At 35.3% G+C, this 20,089-nt stretch overlaps 1 protein-coding gene across 3 annotated transcripts in view; it reads right to left on the bottom strand.

The window, feature by feature from the left end:
* Nucleotides 1–20,089, bottom strand: part of USP47 (ubiquitin specific peptidase 47) — a 115,725-nt gene that overhangs the window by 46,293 nt on the left and 49,343 nt on the right. For all 3 annotated transcript variants that reach the window (XM_031007689.3, XM_055356419.2, XM_031007690.3), the window contains 5 exons: nucleotides 18,616–18,754; nucleotides 13,043–13,139; nucleotides 7,866–8,011; nucleotides 7,383–7,462; nucleotides 5,175–5,324 (listed from right to left, as the gene is read on the bottom strand). In XM_031007689.3, the coding sequence (XP_030863549.1) occupies nucleotides 5,175–5,324; nucleotides 7,383–7,462; nucleotides 7,866–8,011; nucleotides 13,043–13,139; nucleotides 18,616–18,754 (612 nt within the window). The remainder of the gene's footprint in view (nucleotides 1–5,174; nucleotides 5,325–7,382; nucleotides 7,463–7,865; nucleotides 8,012–13,042; nucleotides 13,140–18,615; nucleotides 18,755–20,089) is intronic.

Here is a 20,089-nt window from a genome sequence, read left to right as displayed (position 1 = left end):
CTGTCTTTTTCCTGGTCCTTCAGTTAAAGAGAACAGGGTTTTTCAGTCTGTACCCATTGCTGTTTCCAGGCTGCCAGCTTCTTCAGTTCCAAGTCTGGGATATATTAGGCAAAAAGAAAACCCATGGAACTCACCACCGTGTTATTCCTTGGGTGCTGAGGTCCCTAGTGTGTATGCCTTCTCTCCACCTTTCAGTCTTCTTATGTTTATTTTATATATAATGCTCAAGGTTTTCAGTTGTTTTAGTGGGAGGAATAGGGCAATGTACATCTACTCCATCTTCCTGAAAGCAGAAGTCCCCACTTTTTAAACTTGTTCCCACTATGTCCAACCATACACATTCCTGGAAAAATGAGGGTAGAGTCTGTGGAAGAGATTTTTCTTTAACTGATGCTTACATATTTGGACAAATTTGGACCACTGCTTCACCCAAATGAGTTCTGTGGCTGAGTCACCCATGTAAGAATGTCCAAACCACCTGTTATGTCAGGGTAGGACTTATAATATAAACTTGTGCAAATAGTTGAAATGCTTTTGATTTCATAAATACTAATTTCACAATTTTCCATTCAAAACTTTAAAACAATCATTAAACTATGTTTACTTAGGAAACAAGTCTTTTATATAATCTTATTTCTCCAAAGGCACTATATGAAATTATGCAGCTAAACCCTGATCAAACTTTTGAACACGTTTTTGTCATAATAAACAGGTATTCAAATGTACGTAATGAATAATAGAATAAAAGTATCCTAAAAGAAAATGGCCTAGAACAGTGTCTGCCATAGAGTAGGCACTAAATAAATGTTGTATGACAAAATACACCAATAAAAAGACAGTGTCTAAAATTTTACTGTTAAATAAAAAAGCACTTCCTTAGATAATGTCAAACATGAGGCTACATTGTTTTTCTTTAATTTATAAATTATGCTTTCATAATTAACAAACAAAAAGTTAATATTTCTAATTTCTATGTATTACCAGAATATACTTAGAACTATCTCCTTATTTAATACATTCTCACATGTGGTTGGCAATAAGCATAGTCAAAGTTACTTTGATCTAGTCAGTGAACATAGAAGGTTCTAACTATCTAATAAGTCATTAAGAGCAAAATTATTTAAAGATTACTACAAGTAATTCTTCAGCTGATATTAATTTTTCAGGATTAATAAAAAATATGTAAAACAACAGGAAATTATAACACATATTTTAGTATTCTCACTCCCTCTCAACATCCCAAGGACACAAATATAAACAAAGTAGTGACATTCTTAAATCACCTTAATCTAATGTAGAGCTTCCCATATTATGTTCCTCAGAATCCTAATGTCTCTTGAGATATTAACAGATGTCCCACAGAGAAAGAAAATGCTAGGTTAAACACATTTAAACAAATTTCTCAACTACAGGAATCACTGGGGCATTTAAAATATAATATGCACTGTGATATTTCCAAAGAGGATTATTGTTATAGTTTCCCAAATCTATTTAATCAAGGACACCTTCCCCAAAATATCTACTAAATCCTTTTACAGACTAGTATTGAACAGAACTCAATCTGAGATACACAGAATGGCAGAAGAGCCTTTCAATATTGATTCCGCACTTGGATGAGTAAAATGAAGATCAGAAATCTAACAAATATCAGTTACAATAACTAAAAATCTATTGAAAAAAGAAATTATTATAATAAAAGGCTTTTTTTGGCCTCCCTACTTTACGGGAGCTTATTTTTTAAACTGCAGAAGTCTCCCAGCACTCATTATAAAAATAATCTGTTATCATACTAAAAAAAACCCCATAAAAATTGATTGTGGATATTATAATAAGTTAGATGAGTGCTACTTTCAGTCCTATTTTAATCCTACCTATTATTTGCAAGTTAATTTATTTGACCATAAAGATAAAACAACTCCAGAAATTGGACATTTTAGATGAAGGTTTGAAAAAGAAAAACCCTGGCTGGGCGTGGTAGCTCATGCCTGAAATCCCAGCACTTTGAGAGGCTGAGACAGGAGGATTGCTAGAGGCCAGGAGTTTGAGACCAGCCTGGTCAACACAGCGAGACCCCATCTCTAAAAAAGGAAACAAATATTTAATAAATTCTTTAAAAGAGAGAGAGAAAAAAAAGAAAAACCCTTCAATTTTTAAAAGACCTCACTCTTAATTATCTGTAATTAAACCGATAATATTGTGGCATACTAAACAAAACATACAATAAACAGAATATATAACCATCAGTGTGTACATGTGCGTGCACATGCACGTGCTAGTGTATATGTCTACATCTATATCTTTTTTTTTTTTTTTTTTTTGAGACAGAGTCATGCTCAGTTGCCCAGGCTGGAGTGCAGTGGTGCGATCTCAGCTCCTTGCAGCCTCTGCCTCCTGGGTTCAAGCAATTCTCCTGCCTCTGCCTCCCGAGTAGCTGGGAATACAGGCATGCACCAGAATGCCCAGCTAATTTTTAGTAGAGACAAGGTTTCATCATGTTTGTCAGACTGGTCTCGAACTCCTGTCCTCAAGTGATCTGCCCGCCTCGGCTTTCTAAAGTGCTGGGATTACAGGTGTGAGCCACTGTGCCCAGCCTACGTCTATATCTAATATATTAAATAAGACAAAAATACCAAGTCCACTAAAAAAGGTAGAATAATAATTTTAAGAGAGTCCAGTTAAAATTCAGGCCAATTTTATATAATCTCAATGAGTGATTTTATGGTACCTCTTTTAACCAGATTTTTGCAATCCATAATTCCAATTCTTTTTTTTTTTTTTTTTTTTTTTTTTTTTTGAGACGGAGTCTCGCTCTGTCACCCAGCCTGGAGTGCAGTGGCGCGATCTCTGCTCACTGCAAGCTCCGCCTCCCGGGTTCACGCCATTCTCCTGCCTCAGCCTCCCGAGTAGCTGGGACTACAGGCGCCCGCCACCGCGCCCGGCTAATTTTTTTGTATTTTTAGTAGAGACGGGGTTTCACCATGTTAGCCAGGATGGTCTCGATCTCCTGACCTCGTGATCCGCCCGCCTCGGCCTCCCAAAGTGCTGGGATTACAGGCGTGAGCCACCGCGCCCGGCCAATTCCAATTCTTTTTAAAACATGTCAAATTCTTTTCAAAACATACACAGTTAACAAAATACAAAATGGCAAGCAGTGACATATAACCAATTTTAGATGCTGTATGATGATATTTGTGGACTAAGAAGAGTTAGGTTATAGATTTAAATTCAGAAAATAATGAGAAATCACTTACCTCTAACTAAAGTTCTCCGAAGGTAGTATCCTCCTTAGAACCCCTATCTTGGGTAGTTTCACCTGCTGTAATTTCCCTCAAGAGATTCCAGCAAAGTCTAGAAAGTTTTAAGTTCTCTTCCGCAAGCCCTATTAGCGCATGTGTGTTATAAACCTGCTCACATACTGCTTCATAGCTGCAACCTCCAATTCCCACTGAACCACCACCACTACTACCACCCATGTATCATCAGTGGAGGATACTACCTTTGGAGAATTCCATTTAGAAATGTGATATTGTTCACATCCCCAGAAGTATCCTCCAAATCACTCCATTACTTTGTCTATTAATATACTTAAGAGAGTGGTGGCAAATCAGCAGGTGAATAAATAATGACATAAAGATTTAGCTGAGCAATTATATTTGCTGAATACTCAAATATAAGATTTAATATAGCAAAAATTAGCTTCCTCAATATTCAATTAATATGTTAAAAACTAAACTAAATGTATATATGGAAAAATTTTCATAAAAATACTTAATAAGGTACAAAAAATAGTCCATATCACTTGGGACTACCAAATATTTCCCTAGTATATTTTGTCAGAGAAATGCGAGTATTTAAAAATTAGTTAGGAAATCAGTCATTGAAAGACAAATGTTAGTTTTTCAATGATTTTTTCAGTATGTCATTTCTACTTTGAACTGCCAATTAAAGCAAAATAAGGTTAAAAAATAAAAACCAAAACTAGCCACCCAAACCAAAGCTCATTTAATACACCTAGATGGCCATTCAAAAAGGTAGTACTAAACATCTAAAAAACTTTTCAAATATACTCAGGAAGCCGACTATGAAAAACAGTAGCAGAAAGGAGACTTGATCTTACGCTACCCAGAAAAGGTCTTTTACTTAAGACGCTTGCTTTGTATCTCCATTGACTGATTCCATAATTTATTGCTGGTTATTTCCTAATAGCCATATAAAGGTAGGAGAAAAAATCAAAAGGAATCAATCATCCTAGAGGCCAGAGGACTAAACCATACTTGTAGCACTATCTTAGAAGTATAGAAAAGCTTTTAAAAAACTGATTTTTAGCTACAAGCCACCATCAGTTTAATAACAACATAAATAAGACCAAAACATAAAACATAATGAAATTGTATTGTTTAAAGATATTTTATTTAGCTTTGAAAGCTTCCCCTGGCACATGGTAGGTTCAAATAAATGTTTTTGAGCACTTTAATTTTAAATATCAACTTAAGTCTTTTCATTATTTTCCTGTCTTATAAGTAAATACACATACGTATAGATAAAATACAATTAAAAAATTATAAAAAAGCCATTAAGAAATGGATGACAAATGGAATGAGAAAATCTTAGCTAATCCTCCAATCAGATACTCAGTATATGAATAATTAAGGTGATTACAGTTTTGATTCTTCAAATTATCTGTGCTACTACAATGTATATTTTTTAAACTAAATATTTAGAGTAGGGATGCTTCTTTTAAAAATATGGACTGTTTGTCATAAAAACCAGAGGTGCTTTTTCCAATTTTAAAAGTGTATGGATCAAAACAATCCCCCCAAAACAAAGTACTTTCCAGTGCAAAAAGTGGTCACAATAACAGCATTTATAAAATAGACTGTTTAGAGGTGAAAAAAAAAGATAAAAGTGAAATCATCTAATCACCTATCCAAAAGAATAAAACACTGAACCATGAGGCAGTACATTTGCATTCACTTTCTCTCTTATAATACATGCACTATTAGGACTCACTGAAGGGTCAAAAATCTTCTAGATCTTGCTAATTTAAATGCAGGAATGACTAACAACCCAAGAAGGTGTATCTAGGATGATACTTACCTTACAAGAGATTATACCACTGTGCTATTATGTATTCTGTGTAAGGATACACAAGCAGTCAGGTGAAAGGTACACACCACACTAGCAAATGCTTGGCTGGACCCATAAGGTCGGATGACCAACGGAATATCAAGATATGTGTCGATTCGCCAGCCCTCATAACCACATTCCAGACATCTCACGTAGTCCTTCAGCTTGCCTTGATATAGCTCATTTATAAGATCAGCCTAAAAATAAAATATTTACATTTTTAAGTGTTCCTTAAAAATAACCTTTAAAACATGTAACATTCTACACTTTTTAGAATGGTTTACAAAAGGATATTGATATTTACAGCTAAAATCTTTGAAAACATTAATATTTATCTATATTTATTATTATATATTATGTAATATTTAAGATTTATCTAAAATTTTATAGAAAAAATCAAAACAACACAAATAGCCTAAAATCAATAAAACTAGATTAACACTAATTTGAGTCAGTGTGCAAAAATTAACGATTTCAATATTCATCATGAGAAAACCGAATGATTAATGTTTTGATGAAATCAGTTACCAATTAAGCCTCAAATTATCTTTACATTAAGATGAGAGTAAATCCTAACCTATCACTTTAAGCATGTTAATAATTATACAGCTAAACAATTGGTTGAGTTTTTATAACTTACATATGTATATCACTTCTCACAATAATATATTCTGATGTATAATCATATCCTCTAGCTCAAGATGCAAATCAAACTTTTTAGCTTTCAGTAATATACATAACACAATTTTATAGAGAAATATTACACCATAATCTTTTTAAAATGTATGGAAATTCAAAAAAAATCTTAAAATCCACCTCTCTCAAAATATCCTCACCTAAAAGAATGGATCTCTCACCTAGTCCCCAAACTTAGTTAACTAGGGCTTTTCTGACTCAAAGGCGGCAGGTAACTCCCTAAGTAAGGAACAAAGAGTTTTGTACCAAAACTTGGGAACTCAGTAGGAATGCCCCAGCTGATCTTAATGGAAGTGCTGACTCACAGAAAGGGATGTAACAAGGAAAAAGGGTAACTTCAGATCTATGAAGAAGAAACAGCCCCGAATACCATCTACATAGTTACTAAAACATAGCCCCATAAGACTATGAGAGAAACTAGATCACTAAATGAACTTAAAATTTTTTTCATAATCTCCTAAGTAAGAATAGGCATGAGGACAAGTGTACTACATTTTGCCTCTTTCATAAACTTACATTTCTTCAAACAAATAGGATTTATAAGCCTTCAAACTGGATTGACCGTCACTGTCTACACTAAAACCACTTATTTAATGAAGCCTTCTTCATTCATCAGCGTCAGTCATATGTGATTGTCTTCTTCACCTAGGACGGCCTTTTGAAGTGGTTCAAACCAGTGTTTTTCAAATACTGAATAGCAAATCACCATAAGAAAATAATTTACACTGCAACCCAGTGCATATAACTGTAACAAGAGCTTTATAAAATAATACTTACTCTTATGTGATGTTCTCTTATGCTCTATTCTATTCCATTTGCTTTTGAAAATGCTGTTGTAGGCCCAATAAACTGATTTTATAACCCGTGAATAGACTGTAATCTACATTTGGAAAAACTGGTCCAAGCCATCACAGTAGTTCCAATCAGATATCAGACCCTTCTAGCTACCTTATATACTCTTCCCCTTTTATCCCTGTGACCTTCATTTACTATACCCAGTATAAACCCTCCCATGTATTGAGCCCCATCCCATTCAGCCTTACTCCTCATCCCAACATCTAATGTTCTTTCCACTTCTAACCTGCTCCTCTTTCCATTACATAAGAATCGGGTTAGATTAATGAGGATCCTAAATGTCAAATACATATGACTATATTTCATTGGTCAAAATAAAGGTAATGCTTCATGACTATACTTGTGTTACAGATTACAAAACATATAATTTACCTAATTATCTGAAAATGCTGTTCAAAAATCATCCCCAAAACACATATATACAGTTTTTAAATGTATAATTTTCAGAGCTAAAAGAGAACTTCCAGGTTATACAGCCCAATTTCCTTAAAGATGAGAAAACTGAGGTCCAGGATGGTTTAATGATGGTATTTATAACTCAGTTAATGGCTAAATGAGAACTCAGTACTTTCAATTTCCCATTGGGTACTTTAACCACGAGACTAATCCCCAAGTTTTAAAACATTCCAACAGAATAAAAGTCATTTAGGGTAACAAATGATTTATTAGGAAACAGTCCCCTTGATTTGAGAGATATAAATTACCTGTTCTGTTTGCTTCCATTTCTGTTCCAAAGCATCAAACATGACTCTGCATAGCTCTTGTACATCATGCTGCTGCCAAGCTGTTTTAAGATAAAATTCAATTAGAAATAGCTATAAACTTTATGTAATGAAACAATCTGTTGTTTAAAAGCAAATAGACAGAAATATTGAAGTCTACCTTAAATAATGCCAAATTTAAAAAAGAACACAAGAATATACATGACAGTCATGAAAAGGAAATCACACGCCAGAAAATAAAGAGATTGCAGCATTCTATAAATAATATATGCTTTATGGTGCTACAATATTTGTCATGTTTATTTTTCATTGTAGAGTTATGAAATGTGTTAGAAAATATATGATAACAAACTTGCAATGAAAGGTTTAAGATAAAGGTAATTATGTGTAATGTGTTTGTAATATTATTGTCTCCTAGAATTTGTTTGAATATTAGAACGCTTATCATTACAAGAGAATTAGTACCCTCACTACTATCCCATCCAAAGCTCCTTGTAACATCTGTGGTTTCAATTGCTCTCTTTTTGCTGGTTTGTAACAAAACAAAAAGCCTTTGAAGTTGGTATGGAATACTTGTCACTGGATCTTCTTCAGATTCTTCAAATTCCCACCTATTAAAATAAAATGTTAATAAAGTATTTATAAAATGATTTTATTATTTAAAAGCATAATTAATATCAAAATCATAATAATGTAAGATTTTAATCCTGGAAGCTATACAGAGTTTGAATGCTAATTGAAACTAATAATATCTAATGAAACATTAGTGTTTCCCTAATTCATAAATTCAGAAGAACTTTAGACTTTAATAAGAAAAGGCATAACAAGGCATAACAAGGCAAAAGTTCTCAAGAAAAGAAGGCAAAGCTCATTTAACTTTGGAACCTGAATCTGACCATAACCTCTGTCCTAATTATTAATTCACAAAAATACAGGAAACAGAAGAATACTATTTACGTGAGATTCTATGGCATACAACCATCAAAACCCAAACTCTGGAAAACTACAGGATAGATGACAACAGTTTTCTTTCTATTTTTTGCAGGAAATAAATTGCAAGGATGAAAAAAGATGAAAGAGGATTATAAACAAATTAAACAGATTAAGAATTTTATTAATCAACTGCAATATACAGCTCATATGGATCCTGATTTAAACAAATTGTTAAATGACGCAATCAGGGAAATCATAGCCCTGACCTGAGATATAATTTACAGATGATATGATGGAGGTATGCTTCCAAACAATCAAGTTTGAGTGTATAGACAAAAAAGATTGATTATGAGTTGATATTAATAACATTCAAAGCTGAATGACTGGTGAAGAGGGATTCATTACACTATTTCCCTCTTTTTTTTTTTTTTTTTGAGACAGAGTCTCATTCTGTTGCCCAGGCTGGAGTGCAGTGCGATGATCTTGGCTCACTGCAATCTCTGCCTCCTGGTTTTAAGCGATTCTCCTGTCTCAGCCTCCCGAGTAGCTGGGATTATACACACGCACCATGACGCCTGGCTAATTTTTCTATTTTTAGTAGAGACTGGGTTTCACCATGTTGGCCAGGCTGGTCTCAAACTCCTGACCTCAAGTGATCCACCGACCTCTGCCTCCCAAAGTGCTGGGATTACAAGCGTGAGCCACTGCACTCAGCCTACTTCCCTTTTTTTGAATGTTTAAAATTTTCCATAATAAAAAGCTTTTGAAAGGGAATATAAGAAAGTAAACAAAATAATAATCCAGGTAAGATTTTCACCCTCACAAACTTATGATAAACAGCAGTCTAGCCCTAGCTAGAGCTACTGTCTCAATAACAAGTGAATTCCCAACTGAAGAACTTAAGATCTCATGGAAAGAAATAAGATTGAGGTACTAAAGTTGGTAATGTACCCCCCAAAGTCTTTAAAATAATTCTGTATTCATAATATACACCTAAGACAAAATATTAAGTAACAACAATATTAATGTTATTTTACATCTTAAGTTAGGAGTAAGATTACTATTTCCCCACTTTTTAGTTTCAAAAGGAGGTTTGAGCTTTAATTTTTCTCTGATGCACTTTACAGACATACTAGAAGACTTTTTTTTTTTCTTTTGGGAATGGCTTTCTATTACAGTGTTCAATATTTTTCTTACTTTAGGACTGAGAAGTCACAGCTCTGTTCTCATCTTCCTTTTGTTACACACTGGCACTCCCTTCCGCCTCACAGAAGTCAATGAAGTACATTTCACCTTTTTCTTCTCAAGGCTTCCCTGCAAACACCTCTATTCAATACCGTACTTCTGCTTAAATCCTCCCCTCTTCTATTCTCAATCCCCAGCTCCCTTTTTTCTGGTTATCTTCAATAGCGGGTACTTGTAACTGACATTATGAGATCAAAAATTCTCTTGTTAACTGTGAGAAAATATTGGTTAAAACAGAAAATGCTCAAATTTCTTGTGTGGGAAATTCACTAATAGGGAGGAATTACTGTAAAATAAGACTGAATTCTCACCTGTCCTTTAGTCCTGGTACAAATACCTGAAAAGGTTTTAAATCTTGCTGGTACTTGCCGTTACTTTAGTCATCTTAGTTAGAAACTTTGGTGCATATGTGATTCTTTCCTTTCCTTTACTCCTAAGTAAAATTTGTCACTAAGCCATCTTAGTTTCCAATCTGAAATGTAACCACTGCCACCATCATCATTCTGACTCTAATATATCCATGCCTGGTTTAATAACAGATTCCTCCGGGGTTCTCTATCTTTCAAATCAATCCTGTACACTGCACTATATAAACTTTCCTAAAACAATGTATTTAACCCATCACGTACATGACTCCAAATCAAGTGGCAGGTTCTCTGTTGGCTACTACGCAAAAAGTGAAGAAAATAGGCCGGGCGCGGTGGCTCACGCCTGTAATCCCAGCACTTTGGGAGGCCAAGGCGGGCGGATCACGAGGTCAGGAGATCGAGACCATCCTGGCTAACACGGTGAAACCCCATCTCTACTAAAAATACAAAAAATTAGCCTGGCGAGGTGGCGGGCGCCTGTAGTCCCAGCTAATTGGGAGGCTGAGGCAGGAGAATGAACGTGAACCCCAGGAGGCGGAGCCTGCAGTGAGCCGAGATCGCGCCACTGCACTCCAGCCTGGGCGACAGCGAGACTCTGTCTTAAAAAAAAAAAAAAAAAAAAAAAAAAAAAGTGAAGAAAATAAACAAAACCCTATCCTTTTATCCTAGCACTACTCTCTGGATACTTTATCCATTTATGCTAGGGCTACTCTCTGGATAGTCAATCCTTTTATGCTAGCTCTACTCTCTAGTCTATCCTTTTACACTAGTGCTACTCTCTAGATAGTCTATCCTTTTACGCTAGTGCTACTCTGTGGCTAGTCTGTCCTTTCATGGTAGCGCTACTCTGTGGATAGTCTATCCTTTTCCACTAGCACTACTCTGTGGATAGTTCAATGAGGTTCTTAGTTCTACATTAAGAAACATCATGAGTGCTCTCAGGCTTTGTTTCCCCACCTGCTATAAACTTCACTCTATTCTCACAATCTCAAGGCCTTCCTTTCTGTTTGACCTCATGTCTGTCTCCTACTTCCTTACTCACCAGGATTGTCACAACGGATTTCTAGTTTCTTTTGTTTTTTGAAGACCTTTACACTTCTGGCTTCTTATGCCTTGTATGCTCTTACTGTAAATCTTTAGAGGGCTTGTTCCTGTGAAGTTCCTGGAATGTCCTCAGGGAGGCCCTTACTGTCTACTACCTGAAGCTGTGACCCTCCCCTCCTCTTCTCCTGACAATTACTCCCTCCACATTATTCAGCTTTATTTTCTACCTGGCATACATGATTCTGTGAAATGAGCTTATATATAGTTTTACCTAAGGAAGCTCTAAATGAGGTACTTTCTCTTACTCATCACTCTAATCCTTATACCTAAAAGAATGCCTAGCACACAGTAAATGTCCAATACATGTTTGCTGATGAATAGCCCTGGCTATGCTCTTAATTTCCTCTACAGTGCTGTAAATTTACAGTCCACTTTCAGAGTATTAAAACAGATGGTTAAACAAGTGCCCAGGATCCCCATTCCTATGCATACTCCCTAAAACAGGCACATTGTCCAACTATCTGGTCTGTGCTAGTTTTGAGAGCAGGCTCTGAATTCTATTAACCTCATCCTCCAGTGCTCTGACAAAACTCTGGTTATGCTGATCTCCTGAAGCCCCCCGCAACACACTGTGCTTATTGGCATCTGCTAGTGCACAGGCAGAACAGAGTAGTGAATCCCGGCATCTACTAGGTGCAACTTCTAGCAGTGTGCTTTCAGGCAAAGCTATTTCTCTGTGCCTTCAGTTACCTTCTTTGTAAAATGCAGACAATAATAGCACAAAATTCATACAGTTACTATGAGAATTAAGTGAGTCTATATATAAAGTGCTCGGAACACTACCTGATACAAACAATGACTAACACTCAGGTAGCCCTTCCTATTATTCACTTTCACTTTTGACAGGCCTCCTATCTGCACAGTGTATTCTCTTTCTTCTCAACCTGGCCAAACCATGCTAGCTTCATGACCTACTTGAAGCTTACTTTCTTCTCCAAGTTTCACCAACCTTTCTTCTCTTTAAACTCTAATGGTATTTGGCTGTCTTTAAATGTTATTTAAACTATTTCAAACATATACATATTGCTATTGTAGAAAGACTTATAAATTACTCAAGAACAAAGATCTTATTACTAATTCCCTCTCTATCCACCAAGTGCCTAGCATTTAAACACTACAGGGCAATACATGCATACAGAATGACAAATACATCAACTTCTGTAAGTTCAGGTAACAAGCTGACAGATTAATCTAATGGTGATATAATGTTGTTTGAGTAACACAATCATCAATATTAAAAGTTCCAAAAATAACCTAAATACATATTTACAGTAATTTAAAGATGTTACTGGAAAGTAACACAAAAAAGGAAAAAAAATCAGTTTACTCATACTTAAAAGTATCCTTAAAAACTAAAAAATTATGTGTTTATCTTAAAGAAAATATACAAAGCAAAGGTGTGTTAAATGTGTCATAATAGGATATTCATAAAAATAAATGTCTGACTTCAGGGTTTACTTAAACATCGACTTCCTCCATAGAGCATTTTAAACTATCTGATGTATATGGAGTCTTTTAGAAACACACACACACACACACACACACACACGCACACACACGCACATGAAACAAGCTGTAAGTATTATATTTTAATTAGAAACAAAACTTGCAAGTTAAAAAAAAACTTTGGACACTTAAATTGAGAGGTGGAAGGAGAGTATGGATTTATATATTCGAATTCTCTCAAAAGCAGTTACTTATTTCTTCATAAAGGGTGTTAAGGCTACAAGAGAGGGAAGCTTTTTACCCTACATGTAAATCTCATCAATTTTATCCTTTTGCTCTCTATATACTTCTGATTCTCTCTCCGCACACATTTTTCATATACCTGTTTTTCACAAGATCTTTGTTATTACGTAAGGAAAGAAGTTATATCTTATTGTGTGAGAAACGCCCCAAACTTTAAAATAACTGCAAGAAGATAAATTTTGTTAAAAGTGATATTTTCATTCTTAAATCAATTTTATTTATACAATTTTTTTGAATACTCACTTATATAATGCATTCCTAAATTCAGGAGTCATAAAAAGTGTTTGCAAAAGGCTATTCAAATAGCAAGTCATTGCTTGGTTTACTAGTCCCACATATCCTTTAAAGAGAAAATACAAATATACATTAATCAGCATTTACATTAAAAATAACAAAAACATAATAAGAATTTAATTCATAGTAAAGATTCAGAGGTTAAAGTTACTATTCATTTGGAAATTATTTCAATTTGTTCAATAGCACCTAAGAAAAGATCCCTTTTCTAATATGTGCTCTAAGTAAGCTTTGTTTTGCAGAAAATGTCAGGATACCTTGTTATAGATATGTCCAGAGGTACACATGAAGATTACATGACATTAACATTTTAAGAGTAATATGTTCAGTAAAGTATGTGTTACTGGCATAGACATAAACTTTTTCCCCCAAAATCTAAATGTTTAAACATATTAAACTTTTAAACATATTAAACTAGATTATAATGGAAAAGTATAAACATATTCACTTTAAATAGCATCACACACATCCAGTGTGGAAAGACTATACAGAACCAGTTATCCCTGTCATCAAGCCCTATAAACCAATTTCTGTAAGAATGAATAACATGAGATAAATTCACTACATGCAAACTCACAAAAGCTGAGACTCTAAGTAATGCAGAGTGACTTCATCTGTTTCAACAAGCCTGTCAATGAAATTCTATAGATCAGCATGCTGTGCAAAGGGTGATATGTATCCACACCAGCTGTACTTATATGATTCCAAGAAAAGACCAAGCATGGTAGCTATCTGCTTTTCACTTTGTACTAAGGTTCAAGCTTTTATTTTTTTCACCTTTATTTTAAGAACCGTGTATGCATGGGTGGTTTATATCTTAATCTACATCATTGCATTATTTTAAACTGCTTCTATTCCAGACTATTCCCCACTTGAGTTGTTCTCATAGGATCCTATATTTAATCCGTATTAGAGCCTTTATCTCACTGTTTTGTAATGACCCATTTGCTTATATGTCTTCCCCATCAGACTGTGAAAGCAGGGATTGAATCTGATTTCTATCTCTCCTATTACTTAGCACAGCAGCAGATGCACATGAGACGGCAATGTGTATGACTTACAAGTAACACAAGTTTGTATGGTATCTCAGCTGATTATTAATAATAAAAAACATTATTTCATTAGTTCATACAAACAGGCCCTTTCCCACAAACAACAGCAATTTGTCCAGGAGACCAGGTTGTTCTGTATCTTCTTCTGAGCTGAGGCTGCCCTGGGATTTCCTTTCTTCTCCGTCCTCCTCCTCCCAATTCCTCAACAGTCTGGGGGAGAACCAAACTACTTGGAGCCTTACAAGGTAAATGAATACTACTATCATCCTTTGTGTACATACACACCAATCATGTATCACTTGTTTGTGACCTTGTTTCCCTTTACTGGGCTTAAAAAAATGTTTCCAGGGTAGGCTTGAGAAGAGAAGAAGAGAGTAATGGCAATTAATTTTTGCCATAGCTCTTTATTTTACCATCAGGTATAAAAATCACATATGACTCTATGATCTTTTGTACTTGATTTGGCACCATATTTAAACAGAATGAACACTGTGTCACATAAATGTACTATTTTCCAAAAGTATGACGATTTTGGTGACACTATTAAAAGTGCTAATGAATTAACAGAAACCTTTCTCATTATGCATTGTCTAAATCAACAAACTTCAAATGGCAGCTATTATCAAGTGGATTCTACATCTGAAATAGTTATGAATCAATATTTTTAGTATAAGTCAGTAAGCAAGAAGAATATGAGAACATATACCATCCAGTAGAGGGCACATGCAAAAAGAAATCCTAAACAGAACCAACCACTAAAGAATGAGAAATCAAACAGGCCCAATGAAGTGGAATCAAATAGGCCAACTCCTGAAGTAGATAAAAAGGCTGTTAAAAAAACTGGCCAAAGACAGGTATCATGGATTTAGCTTCTAATCACTTGTAAGTTCACATTAGCCTTCAATCTACTCCTTATTTCTCCCCAACCCACCATCTCCTATCAACAGTGGCTGGCTACCAGTGGGAAGTGGTAGGAAAGAGACAGGAAAGAGTATGTTGAGTACCCAAACCCATTGCTTTACTGAGAAATGTGTTTCTAAAGCCCTAAGTTAAAATCATGAGAGCATTTTCTAATAAGAACATTTCACACATGGTGCCAAAATTTATAATAATTTCTTAATGAAATGCAAACTCAATGGTTTGATTAAATAATTTTATCTGATACAATAATTTCTGAACACAACCCCTGATAAAATAATTTCTGAACGCAACCACCTTGGATGCTTATAGAGTAACTCAGAAAGGCAGGACCCCTAGAACACTGGAGGAAAATGTACAGGTAGGGAAAGGGAGTGGAGTAGAGGTGTGTGAGGAACAGTAAATGCGAACAAAGACTATGATTACATGGCAATGTATAGCAAAGACTTCTAAAAATATTTTTTAAAGTAAACTTCAACTTACTAATATAATTTCTGGGAATTTTTATCTTTAGGAAATAATCAGAGATGAAAACAAAAATGTATGTATAAGAATTTTCATAATAATATCAGCAATATTAATAATTAGTTTAAATATCTGAACCTATAAAATGAAACTTTTTCAGCCATTTAAAGCCCCATATTAAAATACTATTTAATAACATTAAAAAATACTCCTCATATAGTATTAAGTGAAAAACATTAATTAAAAATCTACTCATGATTCCCCATTTTCTGAAAAGTACACATATAAAGACAAAAATATGCAAAATTGCTAGAAGTGGTGCCAGTAGTACTGTAAACTATTTTCACTTTTTTATTTTATAGTAAGACAATGACATGTATTTTAATATATTTGTATAATCAAAGAAAGAGCGTTTTTAAAAAGCATGTCTTAGTCTCAAGGAATTCACAGGCCTCAGAGAGCCACAGGAAGTTGAAGTTAGTACACAGCAAAGTAGGAGTTCTGTAAATACTTGGTGCAAAAATGACTGAATCAACTGTCAGAAGACAAAGCAAATATCTCAAGAATCTTGATTTGTTAAATCTGGAACTCTCTCACAGTGTTTCAGCTATCTCAGAATAATGTAGCTATCTCAGAATAATAAGAAACAAAATGCAATTTCTTCCAGCCTACTACAGAGCAGCTATATCAGCATTTTGGGAAGTAATGCCTTGGAACCTACATTTTTCTTTTTTATTTTTTTGAGATGGAGTCTCGTTCTGTTGCCCAGGCTGGAGTGCAGTGGCACAATTTCGGCTCACTGCAACCACCTCCTGTTTTCAAGCGATTCTCCTGCCTCAGCCTCCCGAGTAGCTGGGATTACAGGCACCTGCTACCACGGTCAGCTAATTTTTGTATTTTTAGTAGAGATGGGGTTTCACCATGTTAGCCAGGCTGGTCTCAAACCCTGACCTCAGGTGATCTGCCCACCTCGGCCTCCCAAAGCGATGGGATTATAACAGTGAGCCACTGTGCCCGGCTGGAACCTGCATTTTTAACAAGTACCCCCAAAATTAATTTTAAAGAAATTAAAATCTGAGAATCACTACTCTAGATAGTGTAATGGGAAACAGTTTTATTACCTCCTATTATCTGAAATCAAAGATAATTTTGTATTTTTTTTTATTGTGGTTGTTTGCTACAAAAAGTTCTACTGATATAAATGAATCCTAAATACCAAACATAATCAGGTTTTACTATTATTTCCAGAACAAATAAACCATTAAAGCTGCACAATAACTAGCTATGAAGAAATTATTCTAAATTCTAATTACAAAATATAGTAAATGAAAGATTACAGATGACATTAAAACAAAATCTGGAGTTGGGCACCATGGCTTCTACCTGTAATCCCAGCTACTTGGGAGGCTGAGTCAGGAAGATCGCTTTGAGACTAGCCTGGGCAACATAGTGAGACCTCATCTCTAGAAAAATTTAAAAGCCAGGCGTTGTGATGCACACCTGTATTCCCCGCTACTTGGGAGGCTGAGGCAGAAAGATTACTTCAAGACTAGCCTGGGCAACACAGTGAGACCTCATCTCTACAAAAATTTAAAAGACAGGCATTGTGGTGCACACCTGTAGTCCTAGCTACTTGGGAGGCTGGGGTGGGAGGATCGCTTGAGCCTAGGAGTTCGAGGCTGCAGTGAGCTATGATCTTACAACTGCACTCCAGCCTGGGTGACAAAGCAAGACTCTAATCTCTATAACATAATAATAAAATTAAAAATAAGAAATCAGCAATGTAACACTATAGTGTTCTTTTTACACTGATATTTGTAATGTAATATTTAAAATCACCTGTTTTGAAGTTCTAAGAGTAAAGTTTCTGAAGCCATACTTAGCATGAAACACCATTAATGAGATATGCAATCAAAGGCTTCTCTGAACCCCAGTTTTCATTTCCTTCAACATAAAACATACTATCTATTGCAAAGATTTGTTTTAAGATGAAATAATATGTAAATTTATCAAGATTTATTCATTAGGCGATTAAACAATCTTATATGTAAATAAACCTTTGCATAAAAAAGCCATTTTACTTGCTCAATAAAGTGAAAAAATTAAAAAACATAGGCTTAATCGTATTGAGAAAAAAAGAAATTTCAAAATGACATGATTCATTTCAAGCACTAAAATGAATAAACTAAAGGATAACACAACAGACCCATAAAATAAGCATGGCCCATGTGCTTCAAAATGGAAGTACTGTAAAAGTAGACAACACAGACTTTCCTTTCTGGAGGAAGTCCACTTTAAAAATTTCAGAGTATAGTCAAAATAGAAAATTATTAAAAGAAGTCTTGAATTTTTTTTTTCTTTCTTTTTTTTTTTTTTTACTTGAGACAGGGTCTCAATCAATCACCCAAGCTGAGTACAGTGGCACCATCATGGCTCACTGCAACCTAGACCTCCTGGGCTCAAGCAATCCTCCCACCTAAGCCTCCTGAGGAGCTGGGACTACAAGCAACAGCGACCATGCCCGGCTAATTTCTTTATTTTGATTTTTGTAGAGATGGTGTCTGGCTAGGTTGCCCAGGCTGGTCTCCAACTCCCGGGCTCAAGCAATCTTCCTGCCTTGGCCTTCCCAAAGTGCTGGGATTATAGGTGTTAGCCACTGTGCCCAGTACACCTATAATCCCAGCTACTCAGGGGACTGAGGTGGGAGGATTGATTGAGTCCAGGAGTTCAAGGCTGCAGTGAGCCATTATCATGCTTCTGTGCTCCAGCTTGGGCAACAGAGCAAGACTCTGTCTCAAAAAAAAAAAAAAAAAAAAAAGAAAAAAGAAAAGAAAAGTCTTCCTTAAAAACATAATATTCAATAATGTTTATGTTATTATTAAATAGTGGCAGCAGCAATATAGTAGAAACGAGTGGGTTGAAGGAAAAGTAAACCACATACTTCTTCTAACTTTGCGGCTGCTAGCTAGTACTCCTGCTCTAGGTCTCAGTTTTCTTATCCATAAAATAAGACGATTAGGCTTGAAATTGCTAAGATTACTTTGGATCTAATGCCCTATGATTTTATGAAAATACAACAAATCTTACCAGTTTCTGATTTATTCAAAATAGATGAGTAGGAGTAGCTTTGGCTGACATAATCACTGGTAGAACCCACAGAACCTTCTCTTGGAAGCGGACCTATAAACCTGTCATGAACACTGTCTTCCCCAGCACTGGAATCCTCCTAAAATGCAACATATTCAAATAGTTAGTAAATAGCAAATGTTGCTGAAACAACAGCATTCACCATTTCCTGTAGGAAGGTTTGAATGATGCCCGATACAAAACACTTTGGAAAGGTGCTCATGTCCCCTTCCAAAGTGTTACTTTCTAAATTTTCTTTCAAATTTTCTGTTTACATGAGAGAAGATTTTTGGTACTAATAAACGAAAAGTACCATTGTACTCCGTGATGACAGTCTATCATTCATTTTTATATCATCCTTGCCACGTAGGCCTAGCACATAGGGGACACACAATTATTGCTGGTGAGATGGATAGTTTCCTACTGTCTCTGACAAGAAACTTCATTTTAATAAGGAAGATGCTGAAAAGGATTAAGGGACATAAAAGCAGCACAAGCAATTAGAACAGAACTGAAGAATTCTTATGCATTTAAAAACATGAATCCCTGAACTGTGAATCCAGAGTTCCCTAAATTAATAGCTATTTTAGATTTCAATGACACTCAGACTAATCAAAATCTTCTCATGATGTCATAAAACTAAATGATGCAATTAATGAAGATCAGAGAGCATATTCTGTTACTGCTTCAGTACAGATGGACTGTGTTTAATTACTGTCTAGTATCCAGACAGGTATTGTTAATCACAATAAACTTCTAAATGAAAAGCATCAAACAGAACAATCTTTCCTGAGCAAAGCGTCATTAAACAGAAGGATTCTGAAAAAGTCTCAGCCTGTAAAAGAGTGAGGTAAATCAGACCAGGTTTTCTTAATCTTTTTTTGGCGTTTTAATTTTTTAAATTATTATTTTTTCAACGTTTAAGTTCAGCTGTACCTGCGCAGGATGTGGTTTGTTACCCAGGTAATGTGTGCCATGGTTGTTTGCTGCACAGATCATCCCATCACCTAGGTATTAAGTCCAGTATCCCTTAGCTATTCTTCCTAATGCTCTCCCTCACAACATGCCCCAGTGTGTGTTGTTCCCTCCCTGTGTCCACGTGTTCTCATCATTCAGCTCCCACTTATAAGTGAGAACATGTAGTGTTTGGTTTTCTGTTCCTGTGTTAGTTTCCTGAGAATAATGACTTCCAGCTCCATCCATCTCCCTGCAAAGGACATGATCTCGTTAGTTGTTATGGCTGCATAGTATTCTGTGGTGTATATGAACCATATTTTCTTTATCCAGTCTATCATTGATGGACATTTAGGTTGATTCCATGTCTTTATTATTGTGAATAGTGCTGCAGTGAACATATGCGTGCATGTATCTTTATAACAGAATGATTTCTACTCCTTTGCCTATATACTCAGTAATGGGACTGCTGGGTCAAATG

This window comes from Gorilla gorilla, chromosome 9 (assembly GCF_029281585.2).
Source record: "Gorilla gorilla gorilla isolate KB3781 chromosome 9, NHGRI_mGorGor1-v2.1_pri, whole genome shotgun sequence".
NCBI lineage: Eukaryota > Metazoa > Chordata > Mammalia > Primates > Hominidae > Gorilla > Gorilla gorilla.
The sequence above is the reverse complement of the archived record's forward strand: the minus strand, read 5'-3'. Positions and strand labels throughout refer to the sequence as shown.